Source organism: Miniopterus schreibersii (genome assembly GCF_964146895.1).
Source record: "Miniopterus schreibersii genome assembly, chromosome: 2".
Classification (NCBI taxonomy): Eukaryota; Metazoa; Chordata; class Mammalia; order Chiroptera; family Miniopteridae; genus Miniopterus; species Miniopterus schreibersii.
In genome coordinates, this window is record NC_138102.1 from 106,540,067 (window position 1) to 106,562,075 (window position 22,009).

Genomic DNA, 22,009 nt, shown 5'->3' on the forward strand with positions numbered 1-22,009 from the left:
GATAGAGAATAAAAGGTCTATATGATGACAATGTTTCTAAATTCTACTTGGAGTGGTAAAATATTGATTCTAAGTACGCTGTGAAGAGTATGTATGTCGTAATCCCTAGAACTACTGCTATAAAAACTATACAAAGACATATTTTCAAAAACACAATAGATAAAATAAAACATAAAGTTAAAATAAGCCAAAGGAGGTAAGAAAAGGAAACTGAGAAACAAAAATGAGAAAAAACAAACAGAACACAAGGAATAAAGTGGTAAACCTAAACTGTATCAATAATTTCATTAAATGTAAATGGTGTGAACATACCAATTAAAAGATAAATTGTCAGAAAGTATTTTTTAAAATAAGCCTACTAGCCCTGGCCAGTGTGGCTCAGTTGGTTGGGCTTCATCCCATGCATCAGGAGGTTGCTGGTTTGATTCCCAGTCAAGGGCACATGCCCAGGTTGCAGGCTTGATCCCCTGTAGGTGACATGCAGGAGGGAGCTGATCGATGTAGGGCTCTCACACTGACATTTCTCTCTCTCTCCCTCTCCCTTCCTCTCTCTCTAAAAATCAATTAACTATTAAAAAAATAAGCCTACTAAATGGATTTTTTAAATGACTAACTATGCTATCTACAAGAAACTTACTTCAAATATAACAATATTGGTATGTTAAAAGTAAAAGGATGGATAAAGATATATCATGCAAACTTTAATAATAAAATTTTTAAAAGCTAAGGTGGTGCCCGGCCAGCTGTGGCTCAGTGGTTGAGCATTGACCTATGATCGGGGAGATCCTGGTTCGATTCCTGGTCAGGGCACATGCCTGGGTTTCGGGCTCATCCTCAGCAGGGGGCGTGTGGGAGGCAGGGGATTGATGACTCTGTCATCATTGATGTTTCTCTCTCTCTTTTTCTTTCTCTCTCTCTCTCCCTTTCTCTGAAATCAATAAAGACATATTTAAAAATAAAAAAGCTAGGGTGGCTATATTAATAACAGAGAAAGAAGACTTTAGAGCAAAGAAAATTACCAGAGCCTGGCCGGGCATGGCTCAGCATTTGAGCGTCGACCTAGGATCCAGGCGATGGGGGTTCAATTCCCAGTCAGGGCACATGCTGGGGCTGCGGGTTCAATCCCCAGTGGGGGGCGTGCAGAAGGCAGCCGATCAATGACTCTCTCATCATTGATGTTTCTGTCTCTCTCTCCACCTCTCCTTTCCTCTCTCTGAAATCAATAAAGATATATTTTAAAAAAAAAGAAAAAAAGAAAAAGAAAATTACCAGAGATAAAGAGAACATTTCATAATGATAAAAAGAACATTTTACCAAGAAAATATAAAAATCCTAATGTGTATGCACTTAAAAAAATGCTTCAAAATATATGAAGCAAAAGTTGACAGAGCTAAAAAAAAAAAAAAAAAAAAAAAAGTAAATCCTCAATATAGTTGGAGATTTCAACATTCCTCTCTCAGTGATCAATATAATTAGTAAATGGAAAGTCAGCAAAGATACAGCAGAATTGAACATCATCATCAATTGGCATTTTAGCACAGTCCATCCAACAAAGGCAAATAGGCCAGCCCTAGCCAGTTTTGTTCAGTGGTTAGAGCATTGGCCTGCGAACTGAAGGGTCCCGGGTTTGATTCCAACCAAGCGCATGTATTTTGGTTGCAGGCTTGATTCCCAGCCCTGGTTGGGGCGCATGAGGGGGCAACCAATCAATGTGTCTCTCTCACATCAATGTCTCTCTCTTTCTCTCTCTCACATTGATGTTTCTCTCTCTCTCTCTCTCTCCCCCATTTCCACTCTCTCTGAAAAGCAATGAAAAAAAATCCTCAGATGCGGATTTAAAAAAAAAAGCAAATAGGCCATATCTTGCCTCATAAAAATAAAACCTTAACAAATTTTGAAAATTGAAATCATAAAAAGTATGTTCTCTGACCATGATAGAATTATACTAGAAACCAATAACTGAAAGAAAATTCTTTAAACATCTGGAATTTAAAAAACACTCTTCTAAATAATTCGTTGGACAAAGAGGAAATTCAAGAGAAAATACAATATATTTTGAACTGAATAATGAAAATACAACATATCAATATGTATGGGATGCAGGTAAAGTAGTGTGTAATGGGAAATTTGTAGCACTAAATATTTACATTAGAAAGGGAGAAAGGTGTCAAGTTAATAATCTAAGTTTCCATTTAAAAAAAAACTACAAAAAAACCTAGAAAAAGTAAAATAAATCCAAAGCAAGCAGAAAGAAAATACTACAGATAATAGCAAAAATCAATAAAATTGAAAATAAAAACATAAGCGAAAACTATGAAGAGAAGGAATAGAGAAAACAAACAAAAAAGTTGGTTTATTTATTTATTTATTTATTTATTTATTTATTTATTTAAAATATATCTTTATTGATTTCAGAGAGAGGAAAGGAGAGGGAGAGACAGAGATAAAAACATCAATGATGAGAGAGTCATTGATCGAGCCCGAAACCCAGGCATGTGCCCTGACCGGGAATCGAACCCCGATTGCCTGGATCCTAGGTTAACACTCAACCGCTGAGCCACACCTGGCTGGGAGGTTCTTTTAAAAGATCAGTAACATTAATAAACTTCTAGCAAGACTGATAAAGAAAAAAAGAAGACACAAGTCTGAAAAAATTTATGCAGACATTAAAAGCATAATAAAGGAATACTACGCATGACTCCAACTCACATAAATTCAACAATTTAGATAAAATGGAAATGGATCCATTTTTCAAAAACTAAAACTCACCTAGGATAAAAAAAAAAAAAGCCTGAATAGTCCTATAACTATTTTTAGATTGAACATGTAGATGAAAAAAAACCTTCCTAAAAAACAAATCTCCAGATCAAGATGGTATTAATGGTGAATTCTACCAAACACTTTAAGAAAAAATAACAATTTTACTCAGTCACTTCTATGAGATAGAAGAGGGAACATTTCTTAACTCATTTTATGAGGCCACTATTAACCTGATATCCAAATCAGACAAAGACAACAGAAAACTATAGGTCAATATTAGCAGATTAAATCCAGCAATATATAAAAAGAATAATTCACACAACCAAGTGGAGTTTATCCTAGGAATGCAAGGCTGCTTCAATACTTGAGAATCGATGTAATATGCCATATTAATAGTCTAAAGAAGAAAATCAACATGGCTGTATCAGTTGATGCAGAAAGCATTTTACAGAATTCAACATCTTTCATATTCAAAATCCTCAGCAAACTAGGAATAGAAGCAAACTTCCTAACCTGATAATGGCGCCTACAAAAAGTCTATAGCAAACATCATACTTAGTGGTGTAAGACTGAATGAGATCCCCCTGGGATTGGGAACAAGGCAAAGATATCTACTTTGACCACTCCTATTTAACATCATACTGGAAGCCTAGCCAGTACAATAAGGCATGAAAATAAAATAAAAGGTGTAAGATTAGAAAGGAAGAAATAAAATGGTCCCTATTTGCAATCAAGGTAATTTCTACATAGAAAAGGAATCCACCCCCCCCCCCCAAAGTCCTAGATGTAATACAAGAGCAACACAAAAACTCAACTGAATTTCTGTATATGCTAGCAACAAATAATCGGAAACCAAAAACTTCTAAATAATTGCATTTACAATTTCCCCCAAAAATGAAATAGTTAGATATATACAGTAACTGAATGTTGTAAACTACAAAATACTGATGAACAAAATAAATAAAAGATGTAATCAATAAAGAGACATAACATGATCATGGATTAGAAGACTCAACATAATAAAGATTTCAATTCTTCCAAAATGAACCTATAGATTTAATGCAACTCCATGAAAGTCCCAGTAGGATGATTTATAGATCTAGACAAGTTTATTCTAAACGTATATGCTCAGTAAAGAGGAGAAAGAGGAATTATACTACACAACTTTAAGACTGAAGCTAAAATAATCTAGATAGTGTGGTACTGATGAAAAGACACAGAGACCAGTGGAATGGAATAGAGTCCAGAAATTATCTACACAAATACAGCCAATTGATTCTGGCAAATGTATAAAGGCAATTTAATAGATAAAGGATTGTATTGTAACAACTGAATTTTCATGTGCAAAAAATTGAACTTCAATCTAAAGCTCATACCTTATATAAAAATTAATTCAAAATGGATCACAGGTTTAAATGTGAAATGTAAAACTAAATACCTTTCAGAGGAAAACAGAAGAAATATTCAGGACCGAGTTTTTAGACATGACACCAAAATGACAATTCAAAAAAATTTTATAAAATGGACTTCATCAAAATTTAGAACTTTTGCTCTTTAAGGGACCCTGTCAAGAGAATGAAAAGGCAAACTACAGGCGGCTCTCTCTTTGGGGCACCTTGAGCCTTTCCCCATCCCTTTTCCCCGGGTGCATTTTCCTTAAACTCTATCTCCTAAGCTCCCAGGGCCCTTCTTTGGCATTGTAACTTGCTTCCTGAGCACGTTTCTTCTATGGCTCACTTCTATTCTGTGACTTTTTAAATAAACTTTCTCTTATAGTTTGGGGGGGGGAAAAAAGACAAATTACAAATTGGATGAAAACATTTGTAATTTATAGATCTGACAAGGGACTTGTGACCATTACGCTTAGTAAAAGAAACTGATCTCATAAAAGGTTACATAGTAAATGATTCCATATATATAACATCCTCAAAATGACAAAACTATAGAGACAGAGAATAGATTGATGGTTGCCAGGGAATAGAGACAAGGGGGTGTAGGGGAAGGATGTGACTATATAAAGGGGTAGTACAAGATAATTTCTCTTGGTGAGGGAATATCCTATATCACGGTGGTGGTGGTTACACAATTCTATAAAAAAAGATCAAATTGCATAGGACACACAAATGAGTACATGTAAAAATTGTGAAAACTGAATAAAGTCTAGTCTCACAATAGATTAGTGTGTCAATGTCATTTCCCTGGTTTTGATAGTGTTCCATTTAAGGGGTTCTATGTACTATTTTTGCAGCTCCCTGTGAATCTACAATCCTTTCGAATGTAAAAGTTAAGAAGAAAACTGGCAGCAAAATTATTGGAAACAGTCCATCCATAGAGGACTGATTGAATAAACTATAATGCAGGCACACAATGTATGAAACCATAAAAAAAATAAGAATTATATCTGTGAACTGATGTGGATAAATGAAAAAAGCAAGGCCCAGAGCACTGGATAGAATGTGTTAACTACTGTATAAAACAGAAAGGGAAATAAGGATATACCATAAACAGAGATTTGCTTATTTTCACAGTAAGAAAAACAGGAAGGACAAACCAGAAGTTAATGAAAAAGGTTTTCTATAGAGGGTGAGTGGGAATGAGGTTAAAAGGATCAGGATGGGAGCAAGAATTCTCTGAGTAAAACTTTACATGGTTTTAAGTTTTTAATTATGTAAATCTTTACATAATCAAGCTCTTCAATAAAATGAAAGAAAACCCTAAAATTGAACACAATTATATCAATTTGATAATATAATCATACAGAAAAAATTATTTCAAGTAACTTTTGTGGGTTTGTGGGTTTTTGTTGTTGTTAATCCTCACCTGAGGATATGTTTTTCCATTGATTTTTTAGAGAGAGTGGAAGGGAGGGAGGGAGGTATGGGGGGAGAGAGAGAGAGAGAGAAACTTTTGTGGGGGGAGTCCAATTTATTTTTTATTTTATTTTTTCCATCACCATTTATCCCCTCTATGCCCTTTTTCACCTTCATCCCCACCACCCTCCACCCCCCCAAGCCCACAATCACCACACTGTTGTCCATAATCATGAGTTTTCTTTTTTTTTTTTTTTTGCCAATCCCTCTGACTATAGTCCTCAGTGCTCTATATCCTAATAATAACAGTACTGTAACTGTAAAGAAATCTTAAACTTCCTGTGGCAATCAGGGAATAGAATTTTCAGGAGAAAGCCAAAGTATCACAATGACATTAGCATAGAGTAAATCAAGTCAATAAAAAGACAAACAATTTAAAAATGGGCAAATCATTTGAACCTGCGCCTCACTTCTTTGAGCGAAGTATTTTGTAAACATCTCATTCAACTACCAAATGACTATATTAACTAGGTACTATGTCATTCCATTTCCAGGAGAAAACTGAAGCAAACAGAAGTTAAATAACTTCCCAAGACCACACAGCAAACAGCAGAGCCAGAATCTGGAACTGCAGTGTGTGGAAGTCCAGAGCCCATGCTTTTAGCTTTTAACTGCTCTGAGGGAGCAGTGGGGAGCTGAGTGAGCAGCTGGCCACAGCGATGGCTGAAGCGGAAGAAGAAAGGAGGACCTTTTCTCCTCCAAAGGCAAGACCAACATTCTTTGGAACCTAGCCCTTATTACCCTTTTTCTAAAAGCTCTACACCCAATCTCCATCAGCAGGTCTACCTTTTAGTTTGTCCTTAGACTGTTCTCCTGGTCTGTTCCCAACTGTACTGGGTTGACACTGTCCCCCCAAAGTTCATGTCCACCCAGAACCTCAGAATGTGACCTTGTTTGGAAATAGGGTCCTTGCAGATTATTCAAATGAAGGCAAGTTCATACTGGATTTGGGTGGATCCTAACCCAATGACTGCTGTTTTTATTAACAAGAGAAAAAATATGCACCCACACATGAAAATAAATAGAGGTAGAGATTGGAATGATATATGTTTACAGGCCAAGAGATCCCACGGGTTGCTAGGAATCACCAGAAGCTAGGAGAGATGCATGGAACAGATTCTGCTTCAGAGCCTCCGGTAGGAACCAACCCTGCCAATACCTTGATTGTGGACTTCTGTCCTTTACAACTGTGAGAGAGTGTATTTCTGTTGTTTGAAGCCACTCAGTTGTGGTACATCTTTATGGCAGTGCTAGGAAACACACATGCCAGTTTTCAGGGGCTTCTTGCCACTGACCTCCAAGCAGTTCTGGATCCTGGTGGGCATCTCAACAATAAGTGCCTCCATGAGCCTTCGGAGGGATTGCATGGTCTCCTTAAACAGGTCCTGAGGGGGAAAGGAGACTCAAGCAGTTGCCAAGTGATCAGCCCCAACCCTCCTTCTAAACTCTGCTCAGCATCTGGCTCTCCCACAAAGCCTTACTTAAGAAAGCCTGCTCCAAAACCTACATTTCAATACTTGCCTGCCATTCACTTGAACAAATTCCTCTGAGAGAGAGAAAGAGAGAAACATCAATGTGAGAGAGAAACATCAATGGGCTGCTTCCTGTATGTGCCCCAACCAGGGATCGAACCTGCAACCCCAGCATGTGTCCTGACCAGGAATTGAACCCACCACCTTTTGGTGTATGAGATGAAGCTCCAACCAACTGATCCACACCAGGGCAGTTCCTCTGCTGTTTGCACCAGAGCACAAATGTCTGCCTGGCGTGCAGTTTGTCCTGGTGGACTGGGAGTTCCCTGGCAACATAGCTACCCTGCCCACTCCCTAACTTGAGCTCATCTTGGACTCTGGTCCCAGTGGATGCAGCTTCAGTAAGCAGCCAAGACTGACAGGTTGGCTGGCTCCAGGGTTGGAAGAGGACTGGTCTGGCAGTCTGCAGGGTAACAGATTCACAAAAGCTAGGACAGTGGGTTTCTCCCTCTCCCCCTTTAGTGAACCAAGTGGCCTTGCCCAAAATCTTATAAAGAAAGTAGGTGATGTGCCAAGGAGGGCTTCTAAATGTAGGGGCCTGCTGGGAGAACCAAAGCAACATTTGTGATGGACCTGGACCACTAAAACTGAAAAGCAGGAGGAAAGAGAAAGAAAGGCAGATCTCCTTGGAATAAAGTACTTGAGAGAAATCTACCTCAGCATCAAGCTATTCTTACTGGGCAGTTGGAACTCCCAACCTGCCCCAAACACAGGGAAATCCTGTCAGAATACCCTCCTCACCCTAACTATGTTTATACTGAGGAAGGTCTCATGAGGATACAACCAGAGAAAACCCACTTCGGCCTTTTCTATATGTGCCAGTCTTTCTTTCATAAGTAAGCATGAACTAAAAAATAAGGGTCACCAGCATCTGATGAAAAGAAGGCCCAAAATGAACAAACCATAAAGAAAATCAAGCTAATTCAGTAAATAGTAGAAACTTGTATTTTTAAAATTCCTATTAGTATCCTCAAAAGAATTCAAGAGACTATGGCATCAGTAAAACAAGACCAACCAGTCAAGATAAAAGAGGAATCAGAGAACATGAAAGAATTCCCAGGAATCGCCCGGCCGAGCGTGGCTCAGTGGTTGAGCGTCGACCTGGGATCCAGGCGATCGGGATTTGATTCCCGGTCAGGGCTTGATCAATGACTCTCTCATCATTGATGTTTCTATCTCTCTCTCTCTCTCTCCTTTCTTCTCTCTGAAATCAATAAAGATATATTTAAAAAATAAAAATAAAAATAAAACAAGAATTCCCAGGAATTAAAAATACAAATATAAATTAAAAACTGAATCCCTCTTTCCTTCCTCAAGGAAACACTGTCTGCCCTATAAGAAATAGACTCAGATCTCTTGATCCTGGGACTCCCTGAACTTATTTACCTATGAACATTCAGTAAAATCATATTTGAGTCTTCTAGTTTGGCTTGACTCTTACAACAGTTACAAAGGGAAGGGATGAGCGTCTACCTTTGGGCCAGACTATTAAAGTGGCGGCGGTGCTGAGTAGAAGGGAGTAGATCCCGGTAGAGCTCAGACCCCGCAAAAGCCCTTCTTATAGGAGGACTTCCTTCCAATGATTTTGTCTTTAAAACTGCCAGGCCTATACTTCTCAGCCTCTTAAAAAATAAAATAATAAAACCAAAGAGAGAAACATTAAAGAGTCTCGTACCACATTGGCCTGGGCCTCCCTGGGACTGGGTGCCTCCTTTTGCATAGTTTCCATGGATGGCAGGCAGAGCACACACTTGAAGCAGGTTCGGAGTAGCTCTACCCTTTCTTCTATCTCTAAGAGGGGCCTGAGCATCCTAAGATCCAGGGAGGAGAAAAAGTGTAACCAGTGTTGCCAGGAATACAGCTGAGAAAGGTACAGAAAGAGAAGGTGGAGACAGAGGGGTAAGCAGGAGCAAGAAAGAGGAAGCTATCAGAAGAAAGGGTGATAAAAGAAGCAAGGGAAGAAACAGGAAGAAAGGGTGGAAAGAGCCAGGAAGATGGAAAAAAAGGAGCTAAGGGAAAGAGAAGAGGCATGACTATTGCGGGAAAGGGTACTGCTAATTTGAGATGATATGTTACTTTTTGGTTCCCCAGAGGTTTTTGAGGGAGTGGGGCATCAGTGGTGGAAAGGGAGGTGCCTAGTCAAGGACAGCCCTGAAAGCAAAAGGAAGCCTGGGGCAGAAGTGACAGCAAGTGTCTGTGCAGATAGGAGAGGTGGTCTCTGCCAGGTGCTTTGAAAAATCCCATCCAAAAAATCTCGGCAAAATGAAGTGGAAGATATTGTCCAGTAAATTTCTACTACTCCTCCTATGCTAGAAGCAGAAGCAGAAAATAAGAGGAGAGGATCGACTAAGGAACAAAGAGCTGAAATAGAACCAGGGCAAGAAAGACAGAGTGGATGGCATGTTACCTGAAGTTAGTGATGATGTCCATTGCCTTCTGTCTAATGGGGCTGGAGATGGAGTTCAATGGCTCCTCCTTGATTAGCTCCTAACACACACACACACACACACACACACACACGAGGATGGTGAACATATTTTTCTTGTCTGTCCCTGCCTCTTCCTACCCTAGGCTATGTTCATAAGAAGGTGGAATCTAGAATTTTTAGGGACTTCCAGACTCTGAGGACAGCACCTCTGTCCTATTCCCAACCACACCTTCCCCACAGCACTCACCCCTGCCTGGAGGATGAGAAAGGCAACACTAAGACAGGAAAAGGACACTGGAAAATCTGGGCTTCTACCTTCAGGCCTAGCCTAGGAGTGTTACCAACGGTTTCCACAGGGACCCATCCTCCCTCGTCTCTGCATCCCCACCTCCACCCTCCTGCAAGGCACTTACCAGCATGTAGGTCACAATTGCTAGCTTGTGGGGGAACTTGAATTGGAAGGCCATGTGCTGCTGGCTGCTCAGGATATTTGTCAGTACGGTTAGGGCATTCAGGTAACTCAGCTTCAGGTCCTTATCCTGAGTGAACCAGCATGCTCAGAGACCTCCAAGGCGGGAATGGTCCCAGGCCAGGGCACACTACTCACATGAAGCCTGGGGGATGAGGCGCTAAGCCTCCTGTAGCCTTCCTTAGACTGATGCTCTGCATCTTCCCTCTGAGGGCAGCCCAGGGCCACCCTTCTCACCAACCCCCTTCCGGAGTCCCCTCTATATAACTCTTAAATTCAGATAGATAGAGCTTCCTTGCTTCTCAAGGTATTGTCTTTCCCTTGAATAAGTTCTACCAAAGGATGTCTAGTTGGGAATGGAAAGGGCTTCTTCTCCAACCCTGGAGAATTTGCCCGTGCTTTGGACAAATAGCAAAGGCAGGAAAACAGTATGGGACTCCTTCCACTTCCCCTGAATGCTTCTTCCTATGAACACTAGGGAATTTAGGTTTTTCTCATCCCTTCATCGGAGAGGGTAGTGAAGAGCCCAAAGGCACGTCACATAGTAGCATGCCAGCAGGGAAGGGGACACTTTTCAACAGACCTAAAATTACTGTGGTCTCCTCCTTGGGCCAGTTAGAGTCTCATAGTAGCAAGATTAAGTGAAAGGATTGAAATGTGGGAGAAGTCACTGTACTAGCCCCACCCCCTGACTCCCATTCAAGGCCAGGCATCTTTTTCTTGGAGGGGAAGAGAAGAGATGGCAGAGATGGGATGTTGGAGAAGTAGAGTAAGCAGGGAGTACCTTTTCCAAAATGCAGTTGTGGTAGTGTTGCAGGACCAAGGCCAAGATGGCATCCAAATGCATGAATATGGCTCCCTTGCTCTCTAAAATAATCTTACTATAGCTTAAGTAGATGGTGTTACAGACCAGCATCCATTCCCTTTGTTGGTGTTCCTGTAGGGGGAAGGGGGAAACTTGCCTTCTCCTCACCTTATCCTCCTTGCCTGATGGGGAAACGGAGGTTGAGAGAGGAGAAGGTTGCCCAGAGGATGTGGGAGAGAAGATGGGATTGTGGAATGGTGAGCAGCTTGGCGGGGGTGGGGGGTGCAGCTGGTGATACCAGGGCCTGAAGTGTGGACATGAGGGAGCAAGAGAAAGGGAGGGGAGGGTGAAACTTTCCCACAGTTGGTTAGAGGGGAAAAGCAGCATTTATAGGTGAGTGATAAGGCCTCAGAGAAATGGGAGCTGGAGTGATAGGGATGCCTTGGAAGGCTTTGTGGGGGGCTGGTAGAGCCCTCTGGGAATGACATCACCTTTGCAAGTTTGAGGATGAATGATGAGTCCTTGTCAGTGAGTGTAGCACTATACACTTGCAGTTGTTCCAGGACTATCTTCAGATGTTTCATGGACACGATACTGAGTGCCACAGCAATGCCCTGTAACAAAGATAAGCTCAACCCCATGCCACAGCTAAGGGTGAGCCAAGCACCTGCTATGTTCCCCAAAAAACTGGATTTAGAGACAGGAAGGGAGAGGAAAAGGAGAGGAAAGAAATGGAAGGGAAATTTGGTTCCCTAGCCTTGAACTGTTTAAAGTCCAGATGGAGAACCAAATATCTTTGCAAGAAATAATTCAAGAAGCAAATTATTAAGAAAAATTAGAGTTGCATATTTGCAAAATTTTGGTATTATCAAATCCAACATTGCACAATAGAGAATACTTTTATATGCACTACAAATTCAGAGAATGGTCATTCTGAGGAGGGAACAGAGGGGAAGAACAAGACCCAGGCACCTTATTTACAGCATTGGATAGCCAGTCAGAGAGGAGATGGAAGGCAGGGAAGACTTACAGACAATGCCAGTCTTTCTAGTTTAGGAGAACAGGAAACAGCAGTAACTCTGACCAAAATAGGCAGGTGAAAAAGAGGCCTGTCTAGGTTGGAAAGAGAGAAAGGAGCAAGTTCCTGGATGTGGTGTATGGGAGGTAGTGGCAGAACAACTATGGAACTGTTTTCAGTGTCAGGGGGCCTGAAAGTTGGAGCTGGAAGTGTGGATCTGGGAATCAACAACCCAGAGAGAGCCAAAAGCGCAAAGGCTTGAGGATTCTGTGGTTCCTGCCATGAACAGTCTTTAACATAAATCCCCCCGCCTCATAGCAGGGCTTTTTGACTTCAGCCAAGCCTCGTCCTAGAGCTTACTCAACAAGAATGCCTGGGCAAGGAGCTAAGGAACTGCTCAACACAGACATTCAGGTGCAGGCCGTTTGCCAATTGGCTCATTTGTGCTGGAAGGGCCACCATTAAGACTTTGCAACAAGAGAAGGCAGAGTGGAAGGTACCTCGGGACGGTGACAGGCTCTAAAACACAGATTCTTGACAGGGGTGAAATTTTAGTGGGACTTGTAGACTTTTGGACTCCAAGTAGATGAAGGGAAATTTTTACCTCGTTAGAAAAGAGTGACTAGTATCAGAAGGGGGTTCTATTCTGTCCCTCTTCTTAAGTCCTCCGTTAGCCATGGCTGTCACTTATCCTGGTCATCATCATTATCATTATCATCATCGTAACTGACATCATCAGAATATTAGTGCTTAGCCCTGGCCGGTGTTGTTCAGTGGTTAGAGAGTTGGCCAGGGCACGGAAAGGTTTCAGGTTCTCCACATACCTGGGTTATGGGTTCACTCCCTGCCCCTTGTCAGAGTGAGTGCAGGAGGCAACCAGTCGATGTGTCTCTCTCACATTGATGTCTCTCTCTCTCTCCCTCTCCCTCTCCTCCACTCTATCTAAAAATTAATGGAAAAATATCCTCAGGTGAGGATTAACCAAAAAAAAAAAAAAAAGAATATTAGTTTTTAGTTTGCCTTATACATGTTATTTCATTGATCCTCACACTAATGCTTTGAAGTAATTATTATCATCCCCATTTTACAGATGGGAAAAATACGTTTCCCAAATCTAGACATCCAGCCTAGATCTGTGTTCCAGGTCTACATGGTTACTGGACATCTCCACCCGGCATTCAAATCCCCCACCCCCAATCAAAAACTAAGTGCATCCACTTCCTCCCCCTCTTGTCCCACAGTCCTGGTTTTAGGGAAGGATAACATTCTCCTCCCACCAAGAGACCAGGAACCCAAGAACCATCCCAGATGTCCTCTCCCTTATTATATTTATCTTCTATATCCAATCTGTCCCCAAGTGCTAACAGAGAGGTCACTTTTAATTCCTTGTCAAAGAACTCCACACTCCAGTCCCACTAGACCACTGACTGTTCTCTAGATGTGCTCCCCAAGCTCCTGAATTTTGACTCAAAATATTATGTCAAGTGAGAATATCTGCCTCCTTCCTCCTAAACTCGCCCCAACCAACCCAAGTCCCAGCAAGTCCGGGCACTATGCCTCAGTGACTGCTCACATAGCCTTTAGTAAGGCTGTTGTGTATAGTTGGCTGTTTCCTTCCTGTACATGTCTTTCTCATTGATACTGTTTGCGCCTTGGGCTTGGTAAATACCTGCTGCTGACCATGGTGCTGATGGATGCTCTGAGAACCTGGCCAGAGAAGGGCCTTGGAGAGGGAAGGCCTGACAGCCTGGACACCAGCACTACCAGTAATCAACACGTAAGAGAGTGCTTATGTGCCAGGTATTGCTTGGCACATAAGTGTTTCTACATTTTAATCCTTAAAACTATCCTACAACACACATAACTTCTGTGGTATCCACCAACAGTTCCCACTCTGAATCTAATCATGAGGAAGTATGAGACAAACCAACACCAAAGGACATTCTACAAAATGAGTGGGCTGTACATTTTTAAAATGTCGAGGTCATGAAAGATAAAGAGGAGGAACTTGTTCCAGATTGAAGAAGAATAAAGGGAGATGACAACTGAATGCACGGTTTGATTCTGAATTAGACCCCAGACTAGAAAAAAGAATGCTTCTCTCTTGCTCTAAAACACACTGTTGGCACAATTGGTGATTTTCAAACTGGGCCTATAAATTAGATAACAGTGGTGTAGAGGTGTTAATTTCCTCATTTTCATCACTGTACTGTGCTTATGTAGGAGAATATATTTTTAGATAACCTACACTGAAGTATTTAGAGGTAAATGAGCATCATGACTTCAGCTTCCACTTCAGATTCAGAAAATACAATAATTGTGTTAGTAAATAAATAAATTAAATAATTTATGTGTGTGAGAGAATGATAAAGCAAACATGAAAAAACGTTAATATTTTGGGAATCTGGGCAAACAATAAACAGAAATTCTTTGGGATTTTTTCTTTTTTGCGACTTTTCTTTAAGTACAAAATTATTTCAAAATTTTAAAAAAAACAAAACTTTTTAGGAAATATCCTATGAGAAAGGTACCTCTTACAGAGGCAGAAACTGAGGCACACAGAGGTTTATTAACTTGCTCAAGGACACATAGCTAGTAGGTAGCAGAGCTGGGGTTCCAACTCAGGTGGTCTGTTTGCCAGGCCAGAGCTTTTAGCCACCTTGCTATCCTGACTCTTAAACTGAAAATGCTTAGCCAGTGCCCTCTGTCTCACCTCCCTCTCCTGCAGGTTCTCATGGGAAGATTGGAGGATGGAGGAGAGCATCATCTTCACCAGTTTCTCATTCCTTGAGGTCCGCAGGGAGAAACCAAAGAATTTATATAGAAAAACCTAGGAGAGGTAGGAGGGCAGGGTCATGCATAGCTTGGAATAGGTTAGGGCAGGCATTTGCAAGCCTAGCCACCACCTTCACCCACAGTTCCATCCTTGGCCCCAGCCCTTGCTCTCTGGGGCGTCTGGGTAAGGCAGCAATCCTGCGGAGCAAGGGCTCAAGTTAGAAGAGAAAGCTTCATTTCTAATGTCTCAACCTCTTAGGGATCATCCTTTGGAACTTTCCCTGATCCACATACTTCTCCCTTTGAGTTAGGAAATAAACAGAGTTCCTTAAATTGGCATAATTTTAATATCAAAATTGCATAATTGAAAAAATACTTTTATGTAATCCTCTCTCTCCCTCCTCTGAATCTCAGTGGCCTTTGTCCTTGCTTACTGCACACTGCCCTGTCTACCTTGTAATGCAACCTGCGTGGACTCGCCCACTGCCTACCTCAGGGTCTCTGCATTTCCTACGTTCCCTGTCTAGAACCCTCTTCCCTGGGCTCTTCAAAATGTCTCATTCTCAGCTTTCAGATCTCGCCTCAGTGAGCCTTCCTTGACTTCCTAAGTTCCTCTCCAACTCACCACCCTGTTCCCTTCCTTCAGAGCTTCATCACAACCACTCATTATCTTGTTTATGGATTTGTTCAGTTAGTTTCTCACTTGCCCCAACCCCACATCTTGGGTGAGAATCAAGCTCAGGAGCAGTGTCTATCTGGTTCAGTGCTCTGCCCCCATGCTAACAGTGCCTGATGCAGTAGGCACACAGGACATACAGCTGTTCAATGAATGTCTTAACTCCCCCTCTCTGTGAGTATCTTTTCCCCTCTAGCAAACACTTATGGTTCCTTGTGCAGACCTTTGGGTTCCTTCCCTTCAATGGAACCCAAACTTTTTTTTCAACTTTTGTGAGTAGTTACCCCTGTAGCCTTCTGGGGAAGAACTGCCCGGTGGGACCAGGGCCTCTGCCCCAGGTGCCTGCGAGCCACATTGTCCCCTCTCCCCTTCCTGCACTGGAACAACCTTGGAAACCTTGAGTCAACGACAGACAAGCTGGGGAGCAGGGGGTACAAAACCCCCCTCACTTGTCTCCAGGAAGGATAGACTCTGCCGTGCAGTTTCCCTCCAGGGCTCCCATGGGATCAGGCCACATCCTTGCTTAGCCTCTCCTCTCCCCTATCCTGCGTCCTTCATTCTATCACAGCTTCTCCCAAGAGCATTTCCTTTCTAAGTCACTTGACAAGAATCCTCACCTTAGGCTCTGCATCAATTAAACCTGACCTAAGGCACCTACTTTTCTGCTTAGCTGGCAGATGACTACTCATCTTCCCAGTTTGCCCAGGACTGAGGCAGTTCCCTGGACACAGAACTTTCAGCACTAAAATCAGAACAGTCTTAAGCAAACCTAAACAGGGGATTGCCTCTGAGAAAACTTCTCTGCCAAGGCCCCACAGGCCTCCTCTGTGCTCCCAAGCACACAGTGCATATTTCCACCCTGACACTTAAAACACTTAGAACAATTGCCCATTTTCTTGTCTATTCACTCAAACAGACGATGGTTTCCTGAAGGCAGTCTGTGTCTTTTACAGGAATACCCTGTGCCCAGTCCAGTGTCTGTTCTGCTCTAGGCACTTAGTACACATTTTTAATAACTGACTTAATAAGATCAGAATTCCAGCTCACTTCATTTTGTATTCCTAGTCTACCATCCACAAAGATGTGTGTACAGTAGGTGCTTCATAAATATTTGTTAATAATTAGAGAGCAAACATCCTTGGAAATAAGACCTCTTTTTTGGAAACCCCCCAGAGCCCAAATAAAGTGTTGCTTGGTGACAGGAAAACAATATTCAAAATCAAGAAACCTGGATTCAGGTGCCAGTTTTACCAATAATTTGCTTAAGACTCTAAATCCTTCTAGATTGTGTTTCCTGATCTGCAATGTAGGGATGACGACAGCTATCAAGCTATTTAGCCTTTTGAGTTAATAAAGCACCTTCACAGGCATCCTTGTTCAGTTCTCATTCTCTGTCCTGTGATGCAGAAGTTACTTTTGCTGCTTCCCAAGTGAGGCCACTGAAATCTTGAGGACGCTAAGATGCTTGATCCAGACTAAACTGGGAGCCCGTGGAAAAGCGAAGGCGAGACCCCAGGCTGTCGCCAGCACAGACCTTGCTCTCTGTGAGGGAAGGGGCCCATATTTCTTCCTCAGCTCTGTATCTCCAACACCAAGCACAGCCCCTAATCTATGGGATGCCCTCAAATATTCCTTGAATTAACTTGCTTAAATCTGACTCTAAAATCAATAATCTTCCCACTGCACCCAAGCACCACCCTCCACCCCAATCTCCCCCCTTGCAACTGCCACACACCCATACACACCTTCTCAAAGTTGTCATCATTGAAGTAGCTTATCCTCTCCAAGATGACCCTGGTGAGCTGCTCCTGCCAGCTGTCATCATCAATGGCCACTAATGACTGACTTAAAAACTGTGGAAGAAGGGAGAAGAGAACCACAAAGGACAGTGGCAGGGCTTTCCTGCCCCACAGAAGAAGGGTCAAGAAGCAGCAAAATACAAGGGTCATGGTCTGTAAACATGGAAAAAGATGTGAAATACATGGTGGGAGTTAGTCAGGACTGGAGAATCATAATGCCGTGACAGTGATGGTAATGCCAGTTACAGGTGGGAAGCCCTTCCCAATTTACAAGGACGTCTCCCATATCATCCTATTTAATTCTGGAAGACAGGAGTTACTTCCATTTCACAGACACAGACAAAGAACCTGAGACATGCAAAGGCTAAATAACTTGCCCAAGGACACACAGCTAGGGCTCTTTCCCTTACTCCCCCTTGATACGGGGCCTTGAGGGTGTGGAAGGTGAGTCAAAGTTTAGGATATACTCAGATACTCTGATGCAGAGGCCAGGAGGCAAGGGGACCACAGAAAGAGGTTCGCTTGAGCAGGGAGTCTCTGGGGGGTTTCTGGGGCTACCTTCCCTCAGGATCCTAAAGAGGGGAAAGAAGGCAAGTGAGGAAGGGAGATAGCTCTTGGTGAGTGCTTACCTGGAGCAGCCTGTCCTCCCACTCCTCCTGATTCAGGTTCTTCTCAGTGTGATCTAGGAAAGGAGAGACCACGGGGACCCACCAAACCAGAAGGCCACAGCCGGGGAGAAAAAAATCATTTAAAATCTATGTGGCACTGAGCCTACAAGATAACTGCTCTCCCACTTTACAGAGGCTCCAGAAGATGAATGATTTTCCAAAGGTGAAACATACACAGCTGGCCAGTGTCAAGAGCAAGGATACAAAACTGGTTTGTCTGTTTCCAAAGCCCACACTCTTCCCTGATCCTCTGCCCGTAAGAAGCAGCAGGAATCATTCTGGATATCTGGAACCACAGAACCTGGGACTGTGTATCTGCTCAGTGCTGAACATTGCCCAAGTAAGCAGACCCATCCAACAGCATCTCAGAGGGACAGAGAGCTTGATCTCAGTTCTCCTCACCCCAAGGAAGGTCCATCCTGCACCTCGAGACTCCATCTCTTCTGGAGTCTGCCCACTGTCCCAGCTCCATCCTTCCCCACTCCTAACCAACCCCTTACCATCCAGTATCTTCAACATCTGTGGGATTGCCTTTGTCCACAGCTGGCCCACATTGGAGTGGATAACGGGGTGCAGAGAAGTGATAGGATGCAGGGCATGTAGAAGCTTTAGAGAGCTTGCACCAAACTTGTTTTCTCTATAAGGCTTTTGGGAAAACACCTGAGAAGCAAGTGGAAGGCAAAGAAAAGATTTAAAGGAAGAGAAGAAAAAAAATTAAAACAAACCCATAGAATGGTAGAGCTGGAGCTTAACCCTCCCCTTTCTTTTCCACCTGTTGAACTCCTACATACTCTAAGATGCTCTCAAAACATCACCTCTTCTGTGATGCTTTCCTGACTCCTGAAGACTGTGTCAGCTCATTGCTCTTCTAAGATCCCATTGCACCCTGTGTATTCGTCTATTAGTACACTTGTCACACTGGAGTATAGATGGTTGTTCCCAGGCCTGTCTCCCCCACTAAAACTGTGAATACCTCAAGGGCAGGTCTACCTTTGTCACTCCAAAGGTTCATAATGTCTAGCTCATAGTGTCTGAGCAAATAGAGAAACTCAGAACAGTCATCCAGAAAGGCATGCAGACTTGCCCAAGGTCAACAGAGAGCAGCTTAGGATAAGGTCACATAGGAGACAGGCTAGGCCTTTCTCATCCCAAACCCCTTTCCCATCTTCAGACCCCACCACTATGCTCCCAGTTCCCTCCTCCAAGCTCTTTGGTCCCCCTGATACTAGGCCCTAGCTCTTCATTCTACATCCAGCATAATGCCTGAAATAGAGTACACTCAACTATTTGTGAAATGATTGGAAGGATGGATGGATGGATGGATGGACGGACTGATGGGTGGATGGAAGAATGGTTGGACGTACACTCATCCCAGCTTCACTTACCACAAGATGGGTCAGGAGTCTCTGAGGTGAGATGAACTGGGTGGCTAAGTTAAGGAGGGGATAAAAGGAGAGGACAGAGTCAGTGCACACTCTAGGATGCTCACCCTCCAGCCTCCACTGGCGGCTCCCCATCAGTACTTCAGAGGAGGAGAAAGAGCAAAGTGGAGAGGGAACATCAGTGCCAATACCATGGGGCCCTGTGACATTTTGACTCAAACAAATCATTACATTTTCAGCCTATAAAAAAATATACACACACCAAGTAATATGCTGAACAGACATCTCAACTCTAACCCTGACTCCCACTGGGGTTAGAGGTCAGGGATGGGGTGAGTACAGAGTGAGGTTCAGAGTTGGGGCAAAGGAAGAACTAAGGGTCAGAAATGTTTGTGTATTCATTACTTTATAATTAACAGTGTTCATACATCTCAACTCCAGTGTTTTAAAATGAGGAATAAAGGCAAGAAAGAACTGGGTCTTCCAGAGGCATCCCCTTTTCATCCATGGGGTTAAATGGCCTTAAGCCACTGCCTTACTCTTCCCATCATGGCCCAGGTTTGGGACCTACAGCCTCCCCCTCAGATCTGCACCCTCTCCCCCATACCCAACAGTCCTGCAGTGTCTCAGCCAGCCCTGACAGCCCCCAAGCCCAACACTCCATGCCCACAACAGCCTGAGCTTTCACAGTGAGCACTTTTCCACAGGCAGCCCTACCCTTGTACTTACGGCTTAAGTGAAAGCTGCTGAGGTAGGGAAACTTGCCCAGGGAGTGGGCCTTCAGAGCCATTTCTGTGGCTGCCTTACACAGAGGAACAAAGGCCATGGTGTTGTTGGGATCACACACCAAAGTGATCAGTTTGGGCAAAGATACCTGGCAGAAGATGTGGCAAGAGCTTCAATGCCAAGACCCAAATCAACCCCAGTCCTAAGTTCTCCAACCCCATGACTTTGTTCTTACCTGGAGGGAGTGACATTTGAAGTTTGTATACACAGCCCCCCCCAACCCATTCATATTCATTCTCTCTCTCCCCTCCCTCCCATATTGATAAAATATAACCAAGGCCCTGATTAAAATTACAGCAGGAAGAACTTGATTCAATAAATGAGGGCTTCTTGCAATTTGGAATGTGTGGCTTGTAACCACATTCATTTAGGAACCTTGCAGAGACAGAGACATGCTGAAGGTTAGGAGGCAGAGTTTACTGGAAGGGAGAGTAAATCTCAAGTCCTTTTCTTCCCACAGCCCTTTCCTCAGCTCTGACACAAATCAGCTTGTATGAGCCTCCAAGAATTCCTAGAGGTTGCTAAGAACAAACAGGCAGTAGAATCACCCCCTTTTTTATGAAAGAAGAAACTACACCTGGGAAAACAAATTACTCAGTACTTTACAGCTAGAAGTTGGCTGAGCAGGACTCAAACTCAAGCCTCCCAATCCACCACCCAGTGACCCTCTTTTGCTGCATTGAGCACTTCTCAGAGAAGCCCCAGGTGCTTGAGTGAAAAAGAATGGAGGTGGGGAGAGGGGTGAGACACCACAAGGGATTACAAGGGAGGGCATAGAATGTAGTCCGGGGGTCAGGGTAGTGATGTAGGGAGCCAGGGGAGGAGGAAATGGAGAGGCCTGCTTGACCCTAGCTGTTTGTACCATCTGTAGAATTTTGGAACACATTATTTGGGTGTCCTCCTCTTCATTCTGGAATAAGAAAAGGAAAGATTTAAATCTGAAATAAATGCTAGCTAAGTATCTGGGTTCAAGGCCTCCCCTGGATCACTGCTCAGGGTTTTAGAGGCCAAAGGCTCTTCCCATGTGCCAGGTGTACCCTCTTCTTTCCCTCCTGCTCCCAACTCTGCCTTTCTCTTGTTCCCTCCCTGGAGGACTGCTCCCACCCTCAGTCCCCTCCTTGCCCCAGCCCCTGCTCACTGATGGGTCACACACGCTGAGCTTGATGATATAGTTGATGATGGTGTTCCCCTGGGGCAGGGCCAAGTAGTTATGCTGGCCTAGCATCTCAATGAAGTGCAAGAGGACCTTCGGCACCTGTGGGGTCACAGACCATTATATGACAAGACAGGTAGGAATGTCAGGGACTGCCAGTAGGACCCCTCATGCTCCAGATGAGAACACACAGGACCAAAGCAGGTGAGGGGCTCAGATCTCCTGACTCCAAGCCCAGTGTGACTCTTCAGTGGGCTCCAGGTGATGACAGACCACCAGCCACTGAACCTGACCACTTCTGTACTTCTCCTTAAAGTTCTAAACCACTTCAGCTCCCACCACCTTCCTGGAGAACTCTAAGCTCTTAGCTTGCCCGCACCTTATTTCCCCAGATATATGAAAATTAGCAGGAGTGTTGGGTAGGGGGGAGAATCTGAGTCCAGGGAAGGTCCCATGTTCTAGCCTTCCTAGGGAAAGCCAGGAACAAATCCCACAAGTCCTGAGAGCCCAGTCCTCAAGATTCCAGGCTTTCCATTAACCTTCTGAGGATTTAGGACTTTGTTTTTAGGTATGATGCCATTGTTTCCACTTGATACCCCAAACCACTACTCCCCTGCCCCCCAACCCCCGTTCCCCTATCCTGTGTGATCCAGAGCTGGAAGCAGTCTCTGCTGTCTCCAACCTTGGCTGAAGAGCTTATTAAAAATATGGTTTCTCACAAAAGATTGAATCAACAATTTGGAAGATAAGGTAACAGAAAACACCCAATCAGAACAGCAAAAAAAAACACAGAATCTAAAAAAATGAGGATAGTTTAAGGAGCATCTGATACAACATCAAGCATACAAATATTTGCATCATGGTGGTGCCAGAAGGAAAAGAGAAGTA

At 43.3% G+C, this 22,009-nt stretch overlaps 1 protein-coding gene across 1 annotated transcript in view; it reads right to left on the bottom strand.

Annotated features, from left to right (window-relative positions):
- LOC308552499 (maestro heat-like repeat-containing protein family member 1) overlaps positions 1-22,009 on the bottom strand; it is a gene marked incomplete at its 5' end in the record, with an annotated part of 81,961 nt that overhangs the window by 41,191 nt on the left and 18,761 nt on the right. Inside the window, 14 exons of the mRNA XM_081127756.1 lie at positions 6,926-7,015; positions 8,838-8,973; positions 9,570-9,649; positions 10,004-10,129; positions 10,844-10,996; positions 11,356-11,478; positions 14,596-14,712; positions 17,079-17,186; positions 17,762-17,814; positions 18,301-18,460; positions 19,186-19,229; positions 19,912-20,056; positions 20,831-20,878; positions 21,107-21,223. Of these exons, the coding sequence (XP_080983882.1) occupies positions 6,926-7,015; positions 8,838-8,973; positions 9,570-9,649; positions 10,004-10,129; positions 10,844-10,996; positions 11,356-11,478; positions 14,596-14,712; positions 17,079-17,186; positions 17,762-17,814; positions 18,301-18,460; positions 19,186-19,229; positions 19,912-20,056; positions 20,831-20,878; positions 21,107-21,223 (1,500 nt within the window). The remainder of the gene's footprint in view (positions 1-6,925; positions 7,016-8,837; positions 8,974-9,569; positions 9,650-10,003; positions 10,130-10,843; positions 10,997-11,355; positions 11,479-14,595; positions 14,713-17,078; positions 17,187-17,761; positions 17,815-18,300; positions 18,461-19,185; positions 19,230-19,911; positions 20,057-20,830; positions 20,879-21,106; positions 21,224-22,009) is intronic.